Source organism: Gallus gallus, chromosome 1, assembly GCF_016699485.2.
Source record: "Gallus gallus isolate bGalGal1 chromosome 1, bGalGal1.mat.broiler.GRCg7b, whole genome shotgun sequence".
NCBI lineage: Eukaryota > Metazoa > Chordata > Aves > Galliformes > Phasianidae > Gallus > Gallus gallus.
The window spans coordinates 51,994,669-52,014,576 of NC_052532.1; the positions used below are offsets into that span (position 1 = coordinate 51,994,669).

At 42.4% G+C, this 19,908-nt stretch overlaps 1 protein-coding gene across 34 annotated transcripts in view; it reads left to right on the forward strand.

Annotated features, from left to right (window-relative positions):
- The window catches only part of RBFOX2 (RNA binding fox-1 homolog 2), a 163,512-nt gene that overhangs the window by 120,816 nt on the left and 22,788 nt on the right, over positions 1-19,908 (forward strand). For 33 of the 34 annotated variants that reach the window (XM_040656373.2, XM_015288005.4, XM_015288028.4 and 30 more), the window contains 3 exons: positions 6,329-6,382; positions 15,257-15,349; positions 18,051-18,111. In XM_040656373.2, the coding sequence (XP_040512307.1) occupies positions 6,329-6,382; positions 15,257-15,349; positions 18,051-18,111 (208 nt within the window). The remainder of the gene's footprint in view (positions 1-6,328; positions 6,383-15,256; positions 15,350-18,050; positions 18,112-19,908) is intronic. The other variant, XM_046908770.1, reaches the window with a different exon arrangement.

Consider the following 19,908-nt stretch of genomic DNA (forward strand, 5'->3'; position numbering starts at 1 on the left):
TGAGCTTTGCATGTGGGATAGAAGGTTTTACTTGGAAAATGCTGATCTGGGAGAGAGCTGGTGATCACTGAAGATAACTGCTTCAGTAATGCAAAAGGCACTGTCGGGTTGAAGGAGGGATGTGATCTTGCTCATGTTCAAAGTTGAAAAGACTGCGTAATTTTGTTTGCTTCTGAGTTCAGTTCAGGATCATAAAAATAACTTACGGCTTTGAAGATGAATGGCTTTTGAGGTGTGTGAGATGTTGGGTTCATTTATTCAGCCTCAACCTCAAAAAGAGGTTGGAAAATGACTAGGTTATGCTGTACAGGTGCTTACGCATGGTTGTTACCTACTAATAGGGCTTTTAGATCTTATTTGCAGTCATAACAAGATTTTCCAGCTGGAAGCTAGGAGTTATCACAATTAACCTTGAAATAAGAGGATAAATTCTTCATTGCTTAGGCTGATTTAAACAATGGAGCAGCTTACTGGGGAGTGAAGGAGTTGCTCTCAGCGCTAAAAACAAGCTAGCCCAGATTTTCAAAATGTTCCTATTTAGTTTTTGAGGGACATTCTGCAACTTGTGTTTGAAAGGTCTCTGACACAGTGGTAGTCTCCTTAACTGCTAGTGGCCTGCTGCCTTCCTTATTGGACTATGTAAGCAGAAGAAAATCTTGTGTTTCCATCAACACATTCCCAATCCTTTCAGCTTTGTGCTGTGGTAGTGTCTGTGATTGTACCTCGTCACTGATACCTTCAGTCCTTCCTTCTTTGGCTTCAAGAAGCAGTTTGTCTCCCAGTATAAAACTGACTGAGGTAATGTGGTCAGCTCTGATGCCCTTCAGAGTCTCCTGGGGAAGATGGAGGCTGGGCTGGATTGTTGAAAGAGGAATATCCATCTCCTCTTTGGCTAATTCACGAATTTCCTCCACAAACGAAAGCAAAGTGGATTGTTTTGGTGGTTCATGCAGGCATCTTTGTACTAAATCCTACTTATCTGTCGTAGAAGCAACAACGCAAGTAGTCAGAAGTGATTTTTCCCAGAAATTGCCTTAGTGAAATGCTCTCAAGTGCTCACAAATCTTCTCCTGTTATTAAAAATGAGAGGAAAAAAAAGAGCATAAGGTAAAAATAAGGAACATGTTGATGACAGCTGTAGGTGAAGGTGGGATAGCAGTGTAAAGGGTGCGAAATCTCAGGCTCTGGCTTCAAATGGCATTGCTTTTTTTCTTTTTAGTACAACATTTTGTTTAGCTTATGTCATAGCTTCTTCCTGTAGGTTGTTAATTGCTTCTGTTGAGGGAATCTCATCAGCCCAGCCCAGGTGATAAAGGGAGCTTTATGTGATCCAAACAACTCAACTGTGGGAGCTCTATAATGGATATGCTTGGAAGGTTTTGCAACCTGAAAGTCTCAGCTTCTTGGCACTCTGCATTTCCTAAAATATATCAGTGGATATAATTTCTCATCTAACTTTCTTCTCGTGTCAAGAGTGCAAAACACCTCTATGAGCCTACGCTTGCAGGCTAAAACAATAACAAAGTTGACTATAGGTCTTTCTAGCAGTAAATGGATTTGAATCCTCAAGTAATTCATGATACACAACTATTGACGATATCAGAAAACTACTCATTAGGTATTAAGGTAGGCAAACAACATGATGGAGCAAGAAAAATAGAAAAAGGTCTGGAAAAGGACTCTGCTTCTTGATTAGATTGAGCATTTGAGGGAGGAAATCTACCTTTTGGGTATTGAGATGGATTTTAGCTTCTTTAGTCTCCATCTAGTACTGACTCCTGATTACATGTATTTGAGTCCTACATGGCAGTACTTCAGAACAGGAGTTCTGACATGAAGAAACCTCTTCGTGACAACTCGTTTCCTAGCTCTTCCTGCAGCAAGGGAGCACCAGGCCTTTGCTTCTTCTGATTGGTCTGACTGAGTAGTGTTAGAAGAGCTGTTTAGCCTGATGTTGCACCAATGCAGTTCCTGGAGTCACCTTCTGTGACTGAATGGTGGTGTGCTCAGCACTGCTTGAGCATCATGCTCTGTCTGAATGGCCACACCAGGGACCACAGCTCTCCTCTACGGAAGTATTTGTGCCACACCAGCTGTCATGAGCTATTGGACTGTTTCATGAGGGTTTTACAAGTCCTCTCAAACCCATCTTGGAGTCTGTGCTGCTTCTGTGAGCGCAGTTCCAGATACAGATATTCTCAGCTGAAAGACATCCCATCAAGTGGGGATCTGGGGCAAGGGCACTCACTGCAGCTGGGACCCCTCCTGCATACAAAGAGCTCTTGCTTGTGCACGTCAGGCTTGATGACCAGAAATTATTTCCTGCATAAACAATCGGTTTCTTGGTGATGTTGAATTTCTAGTGGGATTGAGACCCTTGCTGAAAATGGGCTGTTGGGTATCTTCTGGGTTTAGGTACTTTATTGCACTCATCATCTCTCAGCGAATTACATAGCTGCTTGGGCATAGAAAATTCTGTTGTAGCAGTAGGAGGTTGTCAGATAGTGACTTATGTTACCTTTTCATTGTTCCATAACTTACGGAGAACTCACCTTATAACCCTCTTGCTGGCTTCTGTAGGGTTAAGTTATTTGTCTGGCACGTTTTGGAGCTGGTTTCTAAAAGCTCTAGACAGGCAGAGGAGGTAGGGCCAGCTGGAACAGAGCCCGCGGGAGGGGCCCTACCAAACTGTCAGTGCCTTGGAAGGCAAAAGCTCTCTGGTGCCAGACCTCTCAAATTTATTATATGTAATGTAGTTATGGCCTCTGCTGGAAAAATCTGCTGCCTTCGTGTCATCTGGGTAGAAAGAAACGCGCAGCATGCATGGTCCTCCTTTCACGGTGCCCTTGCTTCTATGAAGTGCATCAACTTCAAGCAAGAAAGTTAGGTTGTGTTCATAGCTACTGTCCCCTTAAAACTGTAATCTTCAACAGCCCTTGCTGCCATTGTAGAAAAGATGATTCCAATTTACCCGCTTTCCTGAAAAGCAACTGAACACATGTACAAGATCACTTCAGGGAGTGGAGAACTAAGACACAACAAGATTCTGAGACTCCTATGCCATAGCATGATTGAGAGCGTATGTGTACATATACACACCTGCCACATGATTGAGATACATACATATACATCTCACGCGCATCCAGTTCATGGAGAAGGCTTCTTGTGTGACCTGATGTGTAGCAGGATGATGTGCTGGTCTCTCAGTCACATCATAAGCTGTTGAAGTCATGATGAAGAATGTTTTGAGATGTGTAGTTCCAATATGCTTTCTTTAGAAGCTTGTGCTCAGAATTTTTTTCCACTGCTGCTCTGCTGGATTGTAAATAGACGTTGATGGTAATAATTGAGTGAAAGAATCAGGTCTGTGAGCACAGTGATTCATGCCTTCAAGGTCAGAGATTAGAGAGTTAGTCCCCATCATGGGTAACATAAGCACGGGTCTTGTTTTATTCGGCTAGAGCCACTGTCTGCTGTAAAACACAAACATGCCTGTATACATGATTTTAAAACATTAATTTGGGGGTATTTGATGTTGATCATTGTTCTTAGATGGTGTGGCTTATCCGTACAGAAATTGTAACCTTTTGCAAAGGAGCTCTTAAAACTTCCATTGTTTGCAGTGGGTTGTTGACATTGGTAGGGGAAGCACCGTCGGAGAACAAAGTGCCTTTTTATGTTTCGCTAAATTAGATTCAGCTTTGAAGGAGATATAAACTGTTAAAATGAACTAGTTCTTTTTTCCTGCTTTCATTCTCCAGGAAAATTCTGGCACACAACCAAAAAATGAAAGCCTCCAGTCCTGGACCTGCTGTAACCATTGCAGCAGTAAGGACAAGAGCTGCGATGTTTGGAGCTGCCAGAGCAGCTGTGGCAATGGCTGCAGTAGAGTCTTGGATAGCCCAGCACATGTCTTGTTGCCTCACAGCCACACTGCTTTCTTCCAAGGAATTTCACAGAGCACGAAACCTCTCCAGCAGGCCTCAGTACAACAGTTAGCTGCTGTTGTCCGTGCTAGTTTCTTCCATCTTGCTTCATCAAACACAGCTTATGTGGAAAAGCAGTGAGGTGGCCATAGCCCACTGTAGGCTTCAAGCATGTACTTGCTGCAGCAGCAGCAGACTTTGACTGTCTTAATTGTCATCTGGGAAACAACACATATATCTCCTTTGGGGTAGGGATGCAGCCCTCCACCTCTCTCACAGCTGAGTCAGACCACTTACATTCAGCGTTACCTCCAGCTTTTTGCCAGTCCTGAGGAATTAAATGCACAAGACAAGGTTTCCTATTGGTGTGGAAACTCTGAGCAGTGAGCTTTTGGCCGAATGGGGCTGGCAAGCAGCTCTGGCAGCAATACCCGAGTATCCAGGCCCAGCTGGGTGTGGAGAAAGGGGAAGATGGCAAAGCATAATTGTGCACCAGAAGCTGCACAGTTTGTTCTCTTTTAAGACGACTCTAATGAAGAAGAAACCGGTGATTTTTGATGGCTCTGAAGTTTCTCAAAATAATTTTGGCATTTGCATTTATCAAGAGCCCGGCTGTTTCAGTGTGCGTGGCAAGGCGAGACAGCTGAGCTGATCTGGCAGGGATGGATCCCTCTCTTGGGCTGAGCATTCAGCTTTCCCTTCTCTCTTGCTTCTCAAAGCCTTACACTCCCATGACCCTTTGAATCAGTTCAGACCAGTAAACCATCAAAAATGTGTTACTCACTCCATTTGCTGGGCTACTCTTTTGTGGAATTGGTGAGCTGTATCAGTTGATATATGAGTGAGAATGGGAACCAGGGCCAGCTCTTGGAAGCTGGTGAGCCCAAGCAGGAAGGATGAAGGAGCAGGAGCAGCCCTTTGGCAGCCGTAAGCTGTCAAATTGGTTCAGCCTGTCTTGTAACTACACTGAAACACTTGTAGTTTATCAGGAAAGCAGTCGTGACTGATTTCTTTCACGGCAGTGCCCAAGTAACAAAGACAACAAAAAGCAATCAATGGCTAATCTCCTTTATAGACAAGCCCACACCAAGCATGGGATAGAAATAGAAAATGTATTTTAGCTGTGATTGGCACAGCAGTGGTCAAAAGAGGATCCAGCATGGATCAAGCCTAGCTGTTGGGATGTTGAGGCTTAAAGGAAGATGCAGTCGCTGCTCACGTTTACGTTAACGTTATTCAAACTTCGTGTAACGTAGGATATTATGCATTCAATTGTTCTGGAGATGAATAGAAGATCAAGTATTGTCCTTACACAATAGAACAGTAAAAACAACATCTGTGATCCAGCATTTGTAAAAAGAATACAACTATCTCCTTTTTAAGAATGGAAGATGGAAGCAGACAGAAACTATAGCTAAAATTGTTGGAAGAGTTTCATTTGCATAAAGATGATTGAAGGGACTTAATAGCTTTTTACTGCTTTACATATCCAAAGCTTCTCTTTAGTCATCACGGCTTACTGTTGCAAATGTTCCACGTCTGCAAATCTGGACACATTTTCTGAGTGCCCTGCTTGAAAGATCTAAGCATTATACCCACCTGACTCGATATGGAAATGTTGATTTAAAAAATAAAAAATTGACAAATATCACTTTGCACTGTGGCAAAGCAGAAGGATGCTGGTGCCTGGAGGTGGTGTTCATCATCTTTCCTAACTGTGGAACCATCCTTTCTTCTTTTGTTGTCTGTTCCTTCATTTCCTACACCCTTTAAAACTCCTGCATGGAAAACTGTGATGTTGAAAGCTTTTGTAAAGAACAGGGTAGGAAAAATGCTTAGATTCTAGAGACATACGTTGCTTTCAAACCAATTATGACTCTTCTGTATGCATGTTCCTGAGAATGAGATCTTGGACCTGTCTTTCTGGAGAGCAAACCTCCCCTTTGGAAATACAGCATTTCTAGTGGAGTACTGTGGGGCTCTGTTGAAGTAGTAATGCCTTACAAATAGATAACTGGTTTCAATCTCACCAGTTGAAATATGTTCCCAGCTAAAGGATGTGATCAGTGTATGGTTTCACAGCGTGCAAGCCTTCTTAATTTGTAGTTCTTGTTTTCCTCACTTTTGATCAGTGCAGGGACCAGCTGGAATCCCTAAAACTCTTCTGGAGATCTTTCTTCTGCCTTTTTTTTTTTGAGGAAAAAAAACTTGTGTCTGTGGCCAAGAGGATCTGCATGTCATAAGCTGAAAGAATTCAGTCACATCACTGCAATTTTATGCCTTTCTGTATATGCTAGAAATGGAAATATTCTCACGTCCCTTCTTATGTTTAGCCAGCCCCAAAAAGTTGCCTGAAATGAATTGCCAAAGATAAATCTTGTTCTCCCCTTGTTTCTTTGCAGCAATTTGGCAAAATCCTTGATGTAGAGATAATCTTTAACGAGCGCGGCTCCAAGGTAAGTCCTGTTTCTGCACTCGCTTCTCATGTTTTGATTGCACAGAGTAAAAGGCAGTTCATTGCCTAGAGAATATACTGTGTAGAGATCAGCAGGAATTAGTGTGATGGGGGAAGGGCAAAGCTATTCTGGGGACTGTCTCCTGTTCCCTCTGACTCCAGACTCTGAGCACGGTCATTTCTGGGCAGCATGTACGAATGCTCCTAGATGCTCCCATCTGTAATAAGGGATCAGGTTCACAGCCTTTCAAACATACAGGGAGTCACTTAAGCCTTCATAATAACCCCTTCTCATTGCCCTAGCAATGGGTGCCCTGTGGGGAAGGCAGTGTAAATTAAATCAGTGTCACATGAAGGGAGCTGGTAAAGAAAAAATAGAATAATAATAATGATAATAATAAAGAAATAAAGGCTAACAGCCCCACTCCCCTGAAACCACATCTTCATTGCATTAAAATATTCCCCTAGAATAACTGTAATATCTAACATGTGGAAGGATCTTGTTTATTCTCCTTTACAGACTTGCTCAGTATTTCTGAGAAACTGACCTTTCACATTTGGGATATTTGATGCTTAATAAAAGCATCCTCGTTCCCCTTGCCCTGCCCCTGTGGACCTCTCCCCATTGAATTTGCACTTGCACACCTATCTTCTTCCTTAAAATGTATTAAGAGGGAGGTTTTGTTGAGAGCCAATAGTAATTTATTCCTCCGAAAATGAGATTTCAGATGTTGCTCAGGTCAGTTGCAGAGAGATTCAGTGATCTTAGTCCTAATTGGCAGTTGGTTCTCATCATGTAACCAGTGTCACCACAATGACAAATTGATGTGATTCTCTCTCTGCCCAGGAGGTTCAGCACTGGAATAGCAGGGAGTTTTGCAGGTCAGGAGCAAGGTGCATTGCCAAAGCTCTATGGGGGAAGCTTGCACAGTGCATGTCTATACTCTGCTTGACTTAATCAATGCTAAGATTCCCATTTTCAATTAAAACAAAACTTCCCTACTCCCTGCGTACACGTGTGTGCACATGTGTGCATGCACACAAGAGATTTTGAAGTTGCAATTCAGCTAAGCAGTTTCAGTTTAGAGTTTGTATGTCTGTCTCCTGGATTTTGAGGTTCACTGTCTTAACGTGGCCTCATTGCTTTAACGTATCTTCTGGGGTCTGTTCATGTTCAGAGCCCGCTGCAAATTCAACCCGTGTTCCCCAAGATGCGTTCTGAAATTCTTCAGTCTCTGTGTTATCTGGAAACCAGAAAGCAGTTGATCTGTGTACAAAACAAATGAGATTCGGCTCTTTTCCTTTCCACGCTTGGTTTGTGCTTAAAACCCCACCACCAAACATGGTCTTTCTTATTTCTTGTTGTTTTAATAAAGCAGTCTAAAAGAGTAAATGCCTTTATGGCTTAGTTAGAGAGCTTTGCTTCCCTTTGGGGATAAAAATCTATACGCTTTACCAAAACAATCAGCTATGCTGAGTTTGTAAATATTTATTCTGCTCTCTGCTGTTCTTCTGATATTTATAGGCCAGAGCTGTCTGCAAATTAGTCTCAATTTTAGTCATTTCTATTTGGCTTGGGGAATAGCCTCTGGCCTCTATCAAAATCCCTATTTTTTTTTTTGAATGTAAGTGCAAAAGAAAGAACAAAAATAACTGGCCCGACAAAGTGGTGAGCTCTATCCCTCATCTTCCTCTGCCTGTGCTTTCCAGCACAACGTTTTCTTCTCTGCACGTGAACTTCAGTCTTGTTCTTCCATCCATACAGCCCTATATTAAACACCCACGGCTGCCCTTTTCCTTCTAGGCAACACTAACATTGAAGACTTTCTGTGAAGGCTTGATTTACGATTATGAAAGCTGTTTTCTTCTGCAGTTGCTAAAGATCAAGGCTTCTGGTTTTCAGTTAAAACAAAAATTGTTGCTGAAGAGTTTCTTGACCAATTTTATCCCAAACCCTTAATAAACATACGAAAAACAAAGCAATCCAGAGAGATGTTCTTCCCGTCCATGACCATGCAGTTTTCTGCTGCCTTTTTTTGGTCATCTTACAGCAAAAAGCAGTTGCAGAATTGATAGCTGATATGAGGAATGGGGCAGAATCTGAACAGAATGAGAAAACGCCCAAAGAATAATTTTGTGGTACCCCTGCATCCTTCTCAAGCTAAAATAATCAGTGTTTTAAAAGAATGTGAGATTATTCCTGCTTAGCATGAAAATGGGAGGCCCCAGTGTTTGAGTGGGGTGTAGCTGCACGAAGCACCCGGTATTCACATAATAATGGAAAAACAACAGTTTGGTGATCTGATGGTGAAGCAAAGGAAACGGATCTTTCTGGAGGCCACTCACTCACTCTTGGGTTCTTCCTCCACCTTAGGAAAAAAAAATCTGAATGCATTTTCCTGCCCTGTGGTTTCCATTCTAATCTAATGATATGAAACCTCTCTCTCTTCTTCTCCTCCTCCTCTCTTTTGGGAATCCGAAAGCAGATGCTCCTGCTGCCTGCCTTGTGCTGTGTTCTCAATGCTCCCTCCCCTTCCCTGGGTTCCTAAGGGTGTAGAGTTTTGTGTATATGTTTTGTCAATATTTAAAAGGTACAGGTGAATCCCAAACTGCCCACCCAGGCTACGATGGGCCTGAGCAGTGCTTTGTCCTTGGGCCTGCTCCAGTGATGGCGGAGGCAGGAGGGCCTGGAGGAGAGCTGCGGTTGGTAATCTGCCTTTTGAATCCATCTGAGATGACCAGGCAGTGTTCTTCCACAGTTGTAGTGGTGTGCCTGAGGGAACTATACCAGACAGACTATGTGTTTGGGGTCTCTATGCATTCAAGAAGTTTGGAAGAGCAGTGTGTGTACGTCACAGCCACCTCATGCCTCAGGTTCCTGTGCTTGGCTTAGGAAGTGTTATTTGTTGTCTTTCTGCACCATGGCAGACTAGGAGGCAGCTGATAATTAGTTTTGCTGATTCTCCTCTGAAAGCAACATGAATGATTGTTCACTAATGTGATTTCTGCCTGGATTCAATCTATTCAGTAGGATTATGTGGGTAGACTTCACACCGATGCTGCTTAGCTACACGTGGAAAGATACAAACCTGAAACATCCCTTGAATTTCATTTAATTTATTCTTTAGCTTGTATGACAGAACGATGTTAGTCTTCCCTCGATTTATTTATTACTTTTTGCTTGCTTCCAGGAAGCTATCAGTTTGCTCCAGTTGTCCTGTGTGCCTTTACAATTCTAGTTCTGACCCATATTACTAAATGCCTAGAAATAGCATTCTGCTCATGGTTGCAGTTTGCCATGCGCTTCACTGAACCATGAGTAAAACACCTCCAGAGGAAACTGAGGGATAGGATTCCCACACCTCTTGTTGTGGAGCTGCATCCTGTAGGTGCATATTTTGGCACTGTTGTGCTGAACTGAACAAATGGAGATATTTGCAGAATTAATGCAGTCTGCCTGAGTAGCAGTTGAAATGAGAAGCCCGTGACATTCATAAAGCTGCAGTGGGGGGGAATCCCAGCTCTCTGCTCCATGCTGTCTGCCGGGTGGCATTCTGAGATGTGCCCTCAATGGCATTCAGATTGCAAGAGCACAAAAGCACACAGCAAAGCCTTGGCTGAAGAAGGGGCATGTTTTAGGTTTCTACATGGTAAGAGTTCGTGTTAGTGCAGGCTGAAAGCCTAGGATTTCAGGACAGTGCAAGTCTTTCCCCTACTACCTTCCAGTTGGAAAGCCCAAGTCTATAAAATGGAGAGTGGTCTCTGAATTCTCGTTTAGGAGTCAAGTGTCAAAGTGCAGTATTTGCTTCAATAATTGTTTGTATATTTGCTTACATCTGGTCTTCACAAGGGAAATGCACGTGTTTAGTGGGTGAAAATCCATAAATACATCTGTACTAACTAGAAACTCATGCAGAAAGCTGTATGGAAATGCATAAATCTTTGCTTGCTGTTGACTGCAGGCTAAGATAAGAATATTTAGGTTTTAATAACTCTGCCTGAAAGATTGTATGTTTGCATGCGTGTTTATTTCTTCAAGTGGAGTAGTGCTTTGAGTTAGCCACTGCAGTTCTGGACTTAGTTTCCACCCAAGGAAACAGATACACTCTCTTGTTACAGAGGTAACAAGAGGTGTTTTCATTTTAATTCTATTTTTATAATTTTTGTTCAGATGTCATCAGTTGAGCTAGAAATTCAGATGTTATTAACAAAGAGGTTTAAATACAAGTTGATGTCAGCCAGTGTCACTTTCTTAGGTCAACAGATCTCTTCATAATACTGAGGACTTAAAGGGAGATGTGACCTTTGTCCCTTAGTCCCAGTTTGCTCGAGTACAATGTAATGCTATGGCCACCTTCAACTCCATGATAAGAAATGAATGAGTTAAATTTGTCCACACGCTGTGAACTGGTTTACTTAAATTGGAGTAATTAAGGTTGAAGTTGATGGACTGACAGCACAAAGCCTGGTGGTGCTCATTTTGTTTGGCAGGGAGTTGCTAAATTAGCCAAAATACTGGGAGATGAATTTAAAAATCATAATAAAAGAATGATCTGGGAGAGGGAGAGTTTGATATTAAGCCAGCAGAAGATAAGCTCTCATTTCTCTCCTTTTAGCTAGATGAATTCCTGCATCCAGTTCACTAGGTAGTGCAGGTAGATGGTCAGGGCCTTTAATTTCAAGACACGCTCAGGAGTCATATGGGGAACTGGAAGGGCTGCTGAAGTGATGGCAGCTTTGGCTTATACTGGCTCCCTCACCAGTGTGAAGTGCATGCATGTAATTCAGGTAAGGTCTGCTTCTGAATTTTGGGCTGTATTCCTGTTGGTGCATCCCAGTCCTGCTCATCTCAGGTGGATTACACTGAAACCCTCCTCCGCTCTCAAATGCCTTGGAAACAGGTAGCCTAAACTTCTGTCCCATGGCCATCTTTTCAGGCTCCTAAAAGTTGGTTTACATGGGGGAAGGGGGAATATATGATCTGTTTAAAAATGAGCACAGCAGTAGAGGAAGGCAAAGCCCATTGCTGGCTGTGTGCTCTGTGGCGGTACAAGGCAAAGACTCTGCTTCTGAGGTGACTGTCTAAACTCCATGACAAATGAAGGGTTAACAATGCATGGATTTCAAGGGGCTCTGTTTAGTTTCTTTTTAGTTTTATTTTTATTTTTTGTTTTATTTTATTTGATTTTTTTTGTTTGTTTGTTTAATTTCTGTGTTCTGGCCACACCCAGGAGAACCGTCTGCTTTTGATTTCTCCCTTTACGGTTACATGGTAAATTTTCTTTCTCATTCTTCAGAGATGGAAACGTTCAAATACTCTCTCTATACATTTATTTATTTATTTATTTTGACACTGCTCATCATGTTGCTTGTTATTTATTGCAGAGTCTGAGGCCAGACTAAAAGGGTGACAGTTACTCGGTCTCTTCAGGCCCTTTGAATAAACCTTTGGGTAAAAGGGGGGCTTAGTCTGGCCCTGCAAATTGCTCACAAGTTCTGAAAATGTTTGCTGGGGTTATTCAGTGCCCACTGAATACATTGAGGCTTACATTTATTTTCTGCTTGGAAGAAGTTCCCGGCAGTTGTTGGTGGAGGGGAAATGTTGAAAAAATCAGCCTTGTTGTTATAACAGCCTTATCAAATGCAAGCTATTTGTATCAATTCTAGAAACTTTATGTCATCTTTTTTGTTTTTAACCCAGGATTGCATCTTCCCTTCCTCTGGCTCCATACATATTACCATGGGGCAAACCAGTACCTGCTGTAGATCTGAGCTAGCAGACATTGGTCATCTGCCTCCTGTTCTTGTTTTTTTCTTTATGGTTAAGACAACCTTGGGAGGGAGAACTGAGAATGCTTTGTTGTATACATTTCTAGGTACAAATTAATCCCTATTCTTTGCAGGTCATCTGTGAGAAGGAATTTAAAATACACGTATAATTTTTCTTCCCCGCATCAAAAATATGTATTTAATTGCTGATTTTCAAACTTGGAAATAATAGAAATGTCAAGCATGGCTCACTTATTTTTCCTGATGAAAATTTGAATGTCTAAGAGTTGCATTAAGAAGACTAACCAAGCGGGCACAAATATTGACTCTATCATAGTCGACTATGTAAAGTGTTAATTCAGCATTGACGTTAAATGGTTTTCAACAAAGAGTTGCATAAGCTAAGGACTGATCTGTGAATAATAAAAAATCTGGTTAATTAGTTATGTTGTTCAGAATCAAATTAACTCTGTTTTAATTCACATTGTTAATTATTCCTATCTAGTCTGCATGTGGATTGTACCCTACCTTGATTTAACTTCCTAAAAATGCTGACAATTCCAAGTCAGTTTAAAGGTATTTGATGATAATGTTATAAAATCCCTTACAGACTTCATTAATTGAGAACAAATGTGAATTTAAATGGTCTTAATTTGGTTCTAGTCTGCACAGGCTAATGTCTAAAAAATTACCTTCCCTCTGCTCTCCAGCTTTCAGTTCACAGCATCACAGAAGACATAAATCGTGCTCAGGCTCTGCAGGATTGTCTAGAACAAACAAAAATTTTCATGTCAAAGGAGAAGAGGGAAATGGAGATTGCTGTCACAGTCTTTTCCTCCCCTCCTCCTCAAACCTTTTTAAAGATGCTTTTTCCCCCATTATATCGAACAGAGGGAAACGTGTTACTCTATTTCTCAGTCTCCCCTTGCTCCGTGAGAGTTCTTTGAAGCAGATACAATACACTGTCCCTTCATAATCAGCTTTGTTATTATACCACCCCCCAGTTCCCTGCAACCTCTTTGAGAGATGCGTGTGGTTGGACTGATTTATTGGCCCTGATCTCTTGTAGCTTTGATTTTAATTCATTTCAACTGAAAGCATTTGTTGTTCTGAAAAAGGCAACAGTTGGTTATCTATATAGCCTTTTATTTCCTTTAAGCTGGAGAAAAGAAATTATCTGAAGTTTTAGATTAGAGGCTTGGCACCCAAAAAGGAGAGCTCTTATTGGTTTCAATGTGACAGTATTGGCATATCCAAGTTTTGGTTTTCTTTTTTTTTTTCTTTTTTTTGATTACTGCTGTTCCTGAGAGAGGAAAAAGAAAAAAGAAAGGCTACATTACATTTTACAAACATGTAACGGTTTTGTGCTGGAAGCCTAGCTGTGGATGATAAAGGCCAGCATGCACAAGGCAGCTTCTTAAGACTGGTGTGGTGCAGCCCTTTGAAAAACACTTAATGTGATGGCTTGCTTGTGTCTTGTTGCTAACAGTGCCTAGAAATCAAGATGGTATTTTTTGAGTATCCACGCATCCTGACCCTGAGCTTCATGGAGGGCCTGCCAGGCTAGCATGCCATTTCCCTGATACGACATAACTTGCAGTTGATCACTTTAACTGGTGCTCTGCTTAATATCAGGAGTTTCCATTGCATTGGATGCAGACGTTGGTCTTCCTGCCTGTGCATTAAACTGGGATTTGCTTTATAGTAAGCCATAGAAGCCAGTTCTCCTCCCATTCTTAAGGTACCCTGAAAGCAAAACACAGGCAAGTTTTCAGCTTGGCCCAGCTCTCTGCAGTGGCATGAAAATCATCTCCTCGTGATTGTCTGTAGTAAAGCACTATTTCCTACAAGCTAAATTCCTAATCGCCTTAGTCGTAGATCTGCTTGACTGTCAGCGCACTCACCTCCGTGGAAGTGAGCATGTTTTCCACTGCCCTTGTACCCAACTGCTTGAGTTGATGGCCATGTGAGCATGTGGGACAGGAGCATTGCATGCGCCCTCATAGACTGGGTAAATCTGAATCATTGGTACAATCGGGGGGACACATTGGTAGTCCCTGAGCTTATTGCTGCATGTTTTCTTCAAGCTTTTTAGTGCATCTAGGCAGAGATCATCACCACCCATGGTACAGAGGTTTCCATCTTAGAACAAACCTAAGTAAGATGGGTGGCAGTCCCTGAAGGAGGGAACAGTAGGCCAGAAGTGCCAGAAAAGCCCTCTCTTTACCAATAGATCTCTGTTGAGGTGTTCAGGTTTACCTACAGGTTCAACATGGCACAGGTAGGAAAATAAGGAAACCAGAACAACACTAATTGCTCTAAATCTTCACGTTGAGTGACTTTCTTCTCCTGACGCTACCTAGAAGTCCTCCTTTCTCTCAGGGCCCCATGCATTATTAGGGAAGTCATAGGCCTAGAAGTAGACGTGAGTTGTGCCCTGAAGAGCTTGCAAGGGATGCTTTACAAACAGCCCTTCCTCTCAGCCGCTCTCCAAGGTAGGTGATTATTAATCTCTCCATTTTACAGGTGGGAAAAGCAAAGTTCAGTGTTTGAATTGCCCAAAGCTTCGCGGAATTGCTGCTGCCAGGAACTCAGATGACAGTGAATGTTCAAGAGATCGGAGTGCTGTGCTGTCCTATCCTGTGCCCGGGGCAGGCAGCAGGCTCAGCACTGTGTGCATTTGCTGTCAGGGACAGAACCTAACCCGCTTCCTATGCCAGGTTTAGTTCTTTGAAAAGAAAATTAAAAAAAAAAGAGAGAAAAAAACAAAAACAGCAACAACAACAAAAAAAAGGCTTAAAACAAAACGAATTGTCTCGAGTAACTTTGTACTTCTTTTTTGGTCTGGCCTCAATTGCTTTTATGTTTTCTTTTTTTAATTACTCTTATTATTCTTATTATGATTACAGTTCCTTTTGTTTTATTGAATTTTAATTTCTTTCATTTACGAAACATGCATGAACCAACAATGTGACTCTAGGAGGTTATTGCTGAGTTGTGCTGATGTCGATTTCATACTGTGATATTTTTTCTCTATTTACCTAGAGATCAGTATTTCAATATATAACGATGTGCATGTTTTCCCCCCTTCTCCCGCTGCATGCAGGGATTCGGGTTCGTAACTTTCGAGAATAGTGCTGATGCAGACAGGGCCAGGGAGAAATTACACGGCACCGTGGTAGAGGGCCGTAAAATCGAGGTGCATGTCTTCAGTAATTCAATTTCTTCTTTATATTTATTCTTTTGATTTCTTTTTGTGTCTTGCCTCACTTATTTCACATTTGGATCCCAGTCTCGTGTGTGCGTGTGTGTTTGTGTCTGTGTCCTTCACCTCCCTGCACTGAAACGTATACAAGTTTTACACCCCTTTATGAAATATTTTTATCGTTGTTTTGGGTATTCTTCTTTTCCGTTTCCTTTTTTTATTGAGTTCTTATTTTTTTCCCACCCACTCCAAATTTTTGCCCTTCTGCTGTCTTGATTTTTCCTTTGCTTCAGTTTGCGAGGCTCCGATCTCCTGTTATCAGGCCTGAACGACACTAACCGAAAGAGTACTGTCCGACTTGTAACTCTGTGCCTGCACAGAGAGCAGGGGGCCAGCCAGTCTCCTCTCTTTCCTCGAGGCCAGTTCTCCTCCACACAAGTGTGAGACGATGGGCGGGGAGGTGGGGGGCGGCTCTGGTTCCGGGCCGCTGGGTGGCAGCTAGGCTGCAACGCTCCTGGCTCTCACATGGGCCCTAAGACGGGTGCGAAGGGGTGATGTTGGGCGGCCAGCAGGGCCGTAGACGTGGGGTAGGCCCAGAGCTGGCCAATTTGGTGATCCACCATGGTGAAGGCTAACTGGCTCTTCCTTCTCTCCCTCTTTCTTGAAAACGAGCAAAAAAAAAAAAAAAAAAAAAAAAAAAAAAAAAAAAAAGTACAAATATTTGAACGAATATGAAAACAAAAAACAAAAGCCGCCGTTTTGAGTAAGATGTCTGCATATTTTGCTTTTTTTGTTTTTGTTTTTTTGTTTTTTGTTTTTTTTTTTTATTTCCCTTTTCGATGGTCTAGCGTTTAGGGCCCTTCACTTGACTCACTCTTTCCATGGTAACTATACACAATGCTGGCGATGGTACGAGTTGGCGGTAAGTGAAACAAAAGCGCTAGAGAAGAAGCTTTTTTTTTTTAATTTTTCTTAAAATTACAAAAAAAAACAAAATTAAGAAAGAAAAAATCCATCTGCCATCTCACATTAACACAACGAAATGTGATTTGACTTGTTGTCCCCACCCACCCCCTTCCCCCCTCTCCCCCTTTTATTTTCAATGCTGTTGAGTAATGCCGCCTGGACTTTGGATGTACATATCGTTTTGTAGCAGTCTGAGCTGTTTGATTACTGACTTCATGGTGATTTTCCCCTTGCACATCTTACTCAGAGTTACTGAACTCCAGTTTGGCTGGTTTTTATTAATGCACCCATTTCCTCTTCTCTCTTTCCTGCCCCTTCTTTCTGCCGCTCTGAGACCTGTTTGTAGCTGTTACTGTTCCTTTCCTCTGCCTTTTTTTTTTTTTCTTTTTTTCCCCCCCCTTCCCAGTTTATTTCTTTACTCGGTTAAATGCAGCTGTTGGTCTCTTTGCTGACTGGTGGTTTCTGATCGGTTCTGGCGATTTTTCCTTTAAGTGCTTGTGTTGCACTTTGCTGTAGCAGCTGATTTCAGGCACTCGCTCCATCTTAATGATCGTCTGTGAGACCCTATCTCCTCCCTCCTCCCTCCCCACCCTCTGAATCAATTGTGTTTTTTTTCTTTCTTTTATCTGTGTGTGTTTAACTGCATGCTCTCAGTCTCATCATTGTTGTTTCCCATTCTTTCTTTTTAAATGTGAAATGTTTCAATTGTTTTGGGGCTAAAACGAGAGTAAATGTAGTTCCAGATTCCCCACCTCGCATACGCTCACCTTTCCGTAAGTCTCAAGGGTCCAGAGTGGCTTTTATTCTTACAGTATTTTTTTCTTAACCTGGATGCCCATTTGTTAGATGTTTTGATAAATTATTGATGTTGGCTAAAGACTTTCGCCCTCTTTGCAAGAACTCTGAGGCTGTCTGACGCAGGGCTGCAGTAACTTGGCTTCCAAACTGGTCCATCTTTTCTTTGTCAGCACCATCTCTGTGGTAACACCCCACTTGCTTGAGCAATCAAACCGCTTGGAACGATGCAGAGCTCTGTAAAGAGGGTGGAGGGCAAAATCAACAACAACAACGAAAGACCCGGCTCTACTGCTATCCATTTTCTTGTCTTTATTTGGGAAAAAAAATGATTTGAAAAAAGATTTAAATACGATGGGGAGCAAATCAGTGAATGCAGTCTGTCCAGACGCTTTATGACTTGCCCGAAATCTCAAACCATGGCAGTTCGAATCCTAAGCTGATGGACTGCAGGTTACATTTTTCTGTCTCAAACCTGTCTGTGATCTATGGGCCCCTAATCTAGTGGTGAGCTTGAGAAACAAGTCAGCTTGTGCATCACCTGCCTTACTTCCCTGTCCTGGGATGCAGCCGTGAGCACCAAATGTTTTGCCCTTCAGAGGGATGAGCTGATGGTAACCGTGCACCAAGGGGTGCCAGGGTGTCTGAGAATCTGCACTTTACTCTTGTTGGCCTTTTGTTTAATGCATAATTTAAAGTGCCATGTTTAGCTGTAACATTTAAAATTAAATGGCAATTGTTAAAAGTAATTTTAAAACTGCATTCTTGTAAAATTAGTTATTTAATTTATTTTGCTCAGAAAAGTATAGTGTGTATGTGTGCGTGCGTGTGCGCGCGTGTGTGTGTGTGTGTGTGTGATATTAGGGTTTTCCATCGTTTTCCCTAATGTCCTCTGCTTCCTTCCCTCTCCTCCCCATCCCCTTTTTGCTTGTAGGTTAACAACGCCACAGCACGAGTGATGACCAATAAGAAGATGGTCACGCCATATGCAAATGGTAAGAGAGACTGTTTGTGCTAGTGATGAGCTGAAAGGTTAGAAGGAAGACAAAAGCTTCCTGGTGAAGGAAGGTCATGGGCTCTCATCAGGACCTCCCCAGCCAAAAAGATCTACTCCTAAGCTCTAATCTACAGCATTATGCTTCAGTATAACTGTACAAGTTTATGAAAGAATACCATTTTTCAGGTGGAGAAGTTGGGGCAGAGAGAGGAGCTGTGATGTGCCCAGTATAGCCAAGCTAGGAAGGGAACGCAAGGTCTGATGTGTCACCTGCCGCTGCTGCAAGCTAATGCTGTGCCAGCCTGCAGTGGGCTGACCACCACTTAAATACCTAAATACAAATGGAGTATCGCTTAGGATACATAGCTGGATATATCTCAGCTCAAGTTCTAGCAGCAAAAGTGCAACTGTCCCCAAGCAGCTGGGAAAACAGAGGCACTGGGCTATTTGTATGTTCCCTTGTTGCAGGCTGTGTCTGGCATTCAGTCATTTTCCAACAAACCTGAATAGAGAATGACCAAGTTGTTTGGGCAATGAAGAATCCTGTTTTACTGGGCTGTCTAGGTTCTTCTGTCTGTGCAGTGATTTTACTGCGTGGGCACATATATAGCATTAAAAAGTCATTCTTCTCCTGTCTGAACTGAATGCTGCTTTGATAAATGTTTTGAATCTGAATCTTAGTCCTGAACCAGGCAGGAGTAATTCTTCTTGGCCTGAAAATGTTCCTGAACAGCTTCAACAAGCAGGAAGCTATGCATAGGTAGTTGCTAGTGCAAGAATCCATTCTAATTACAACCTAAGATTCAGAAACGAGAAAATAAAGATTTTGTTTGTGGCTCTGCTGCTGAGTTGTTGTGTGGCTCTTGGCAAATCACGTAGTTGTTTTTTTGGTTACAGAACTGGGGAAGCAGGGACAGGCAGAAAGATTGGGATTCTGGCTTTTAGGATTTGGAAGGAATTAGGAAATCTTACAGTGAAAGGCAGTGCAGCCATGTTATATTTGCATGAGAGGAAGGACAGAAATTGTGTATGGCTGTTTGGTATCACAACCTGTCTTACATAAAAATGACTTGTGAAGCGTGGTGAACTGGTAGGAATTTTGTGCTTTAGCAGCTAGCAGTGTTTGCTTTAAAACTGTGCAAAGGACTCGGTATTAGGCCAGGCATAAGGCATGCTAACAAGTGGTGGTACAGTCATTTCTATACCAGGGGGCTGGTCCCAGTCCTGTTATTGCCATCACTCGCATTGGTGTTTGCCAGCAAGGTGTGCAGTGCAGGACAACGTGCCCAGACTCACAGAGGGAGCGTGCATTGCATCTCACTGGTTCAGATGAGGTAGTGGTGCTGATGGGCTGCATCTCACAAGATTGTTCGTGTGGTTTCTAGGCTGGGTAGGAGTGGTGAAAGTGCAGTGTGTGTATCAGGACTCCTAAAGCAAGACAGAGGAAAGGTAGGAATCTATTTCAATAGAAATACTTGTGTGATTGCTAGCTGAGCAGATACAGTCTTTCGTCCTCTTTCCATGCCAGCCCAGATCATGTTGTTAGCTTTACACCCATCTTGTGTGCCCGGATAGAAAGGTGATGGGGATGGCAGATGGGTTTCTAGATCTGACTGGGGAACGTGCTCTTCCTCACTCCCACAGTGGCAGGCCAGTGGTGGCTCCTTTAAGCATTATTCTCCTGTGTGTTTTGTGTTGATGACTTCGGTTCTTGCCAATTATCCAGATGATATTAAAACCAATTCTCTGGGAAGGCTTTCATCTGAAAAGGAGCGTAAAGGTGATAGGAAATTCT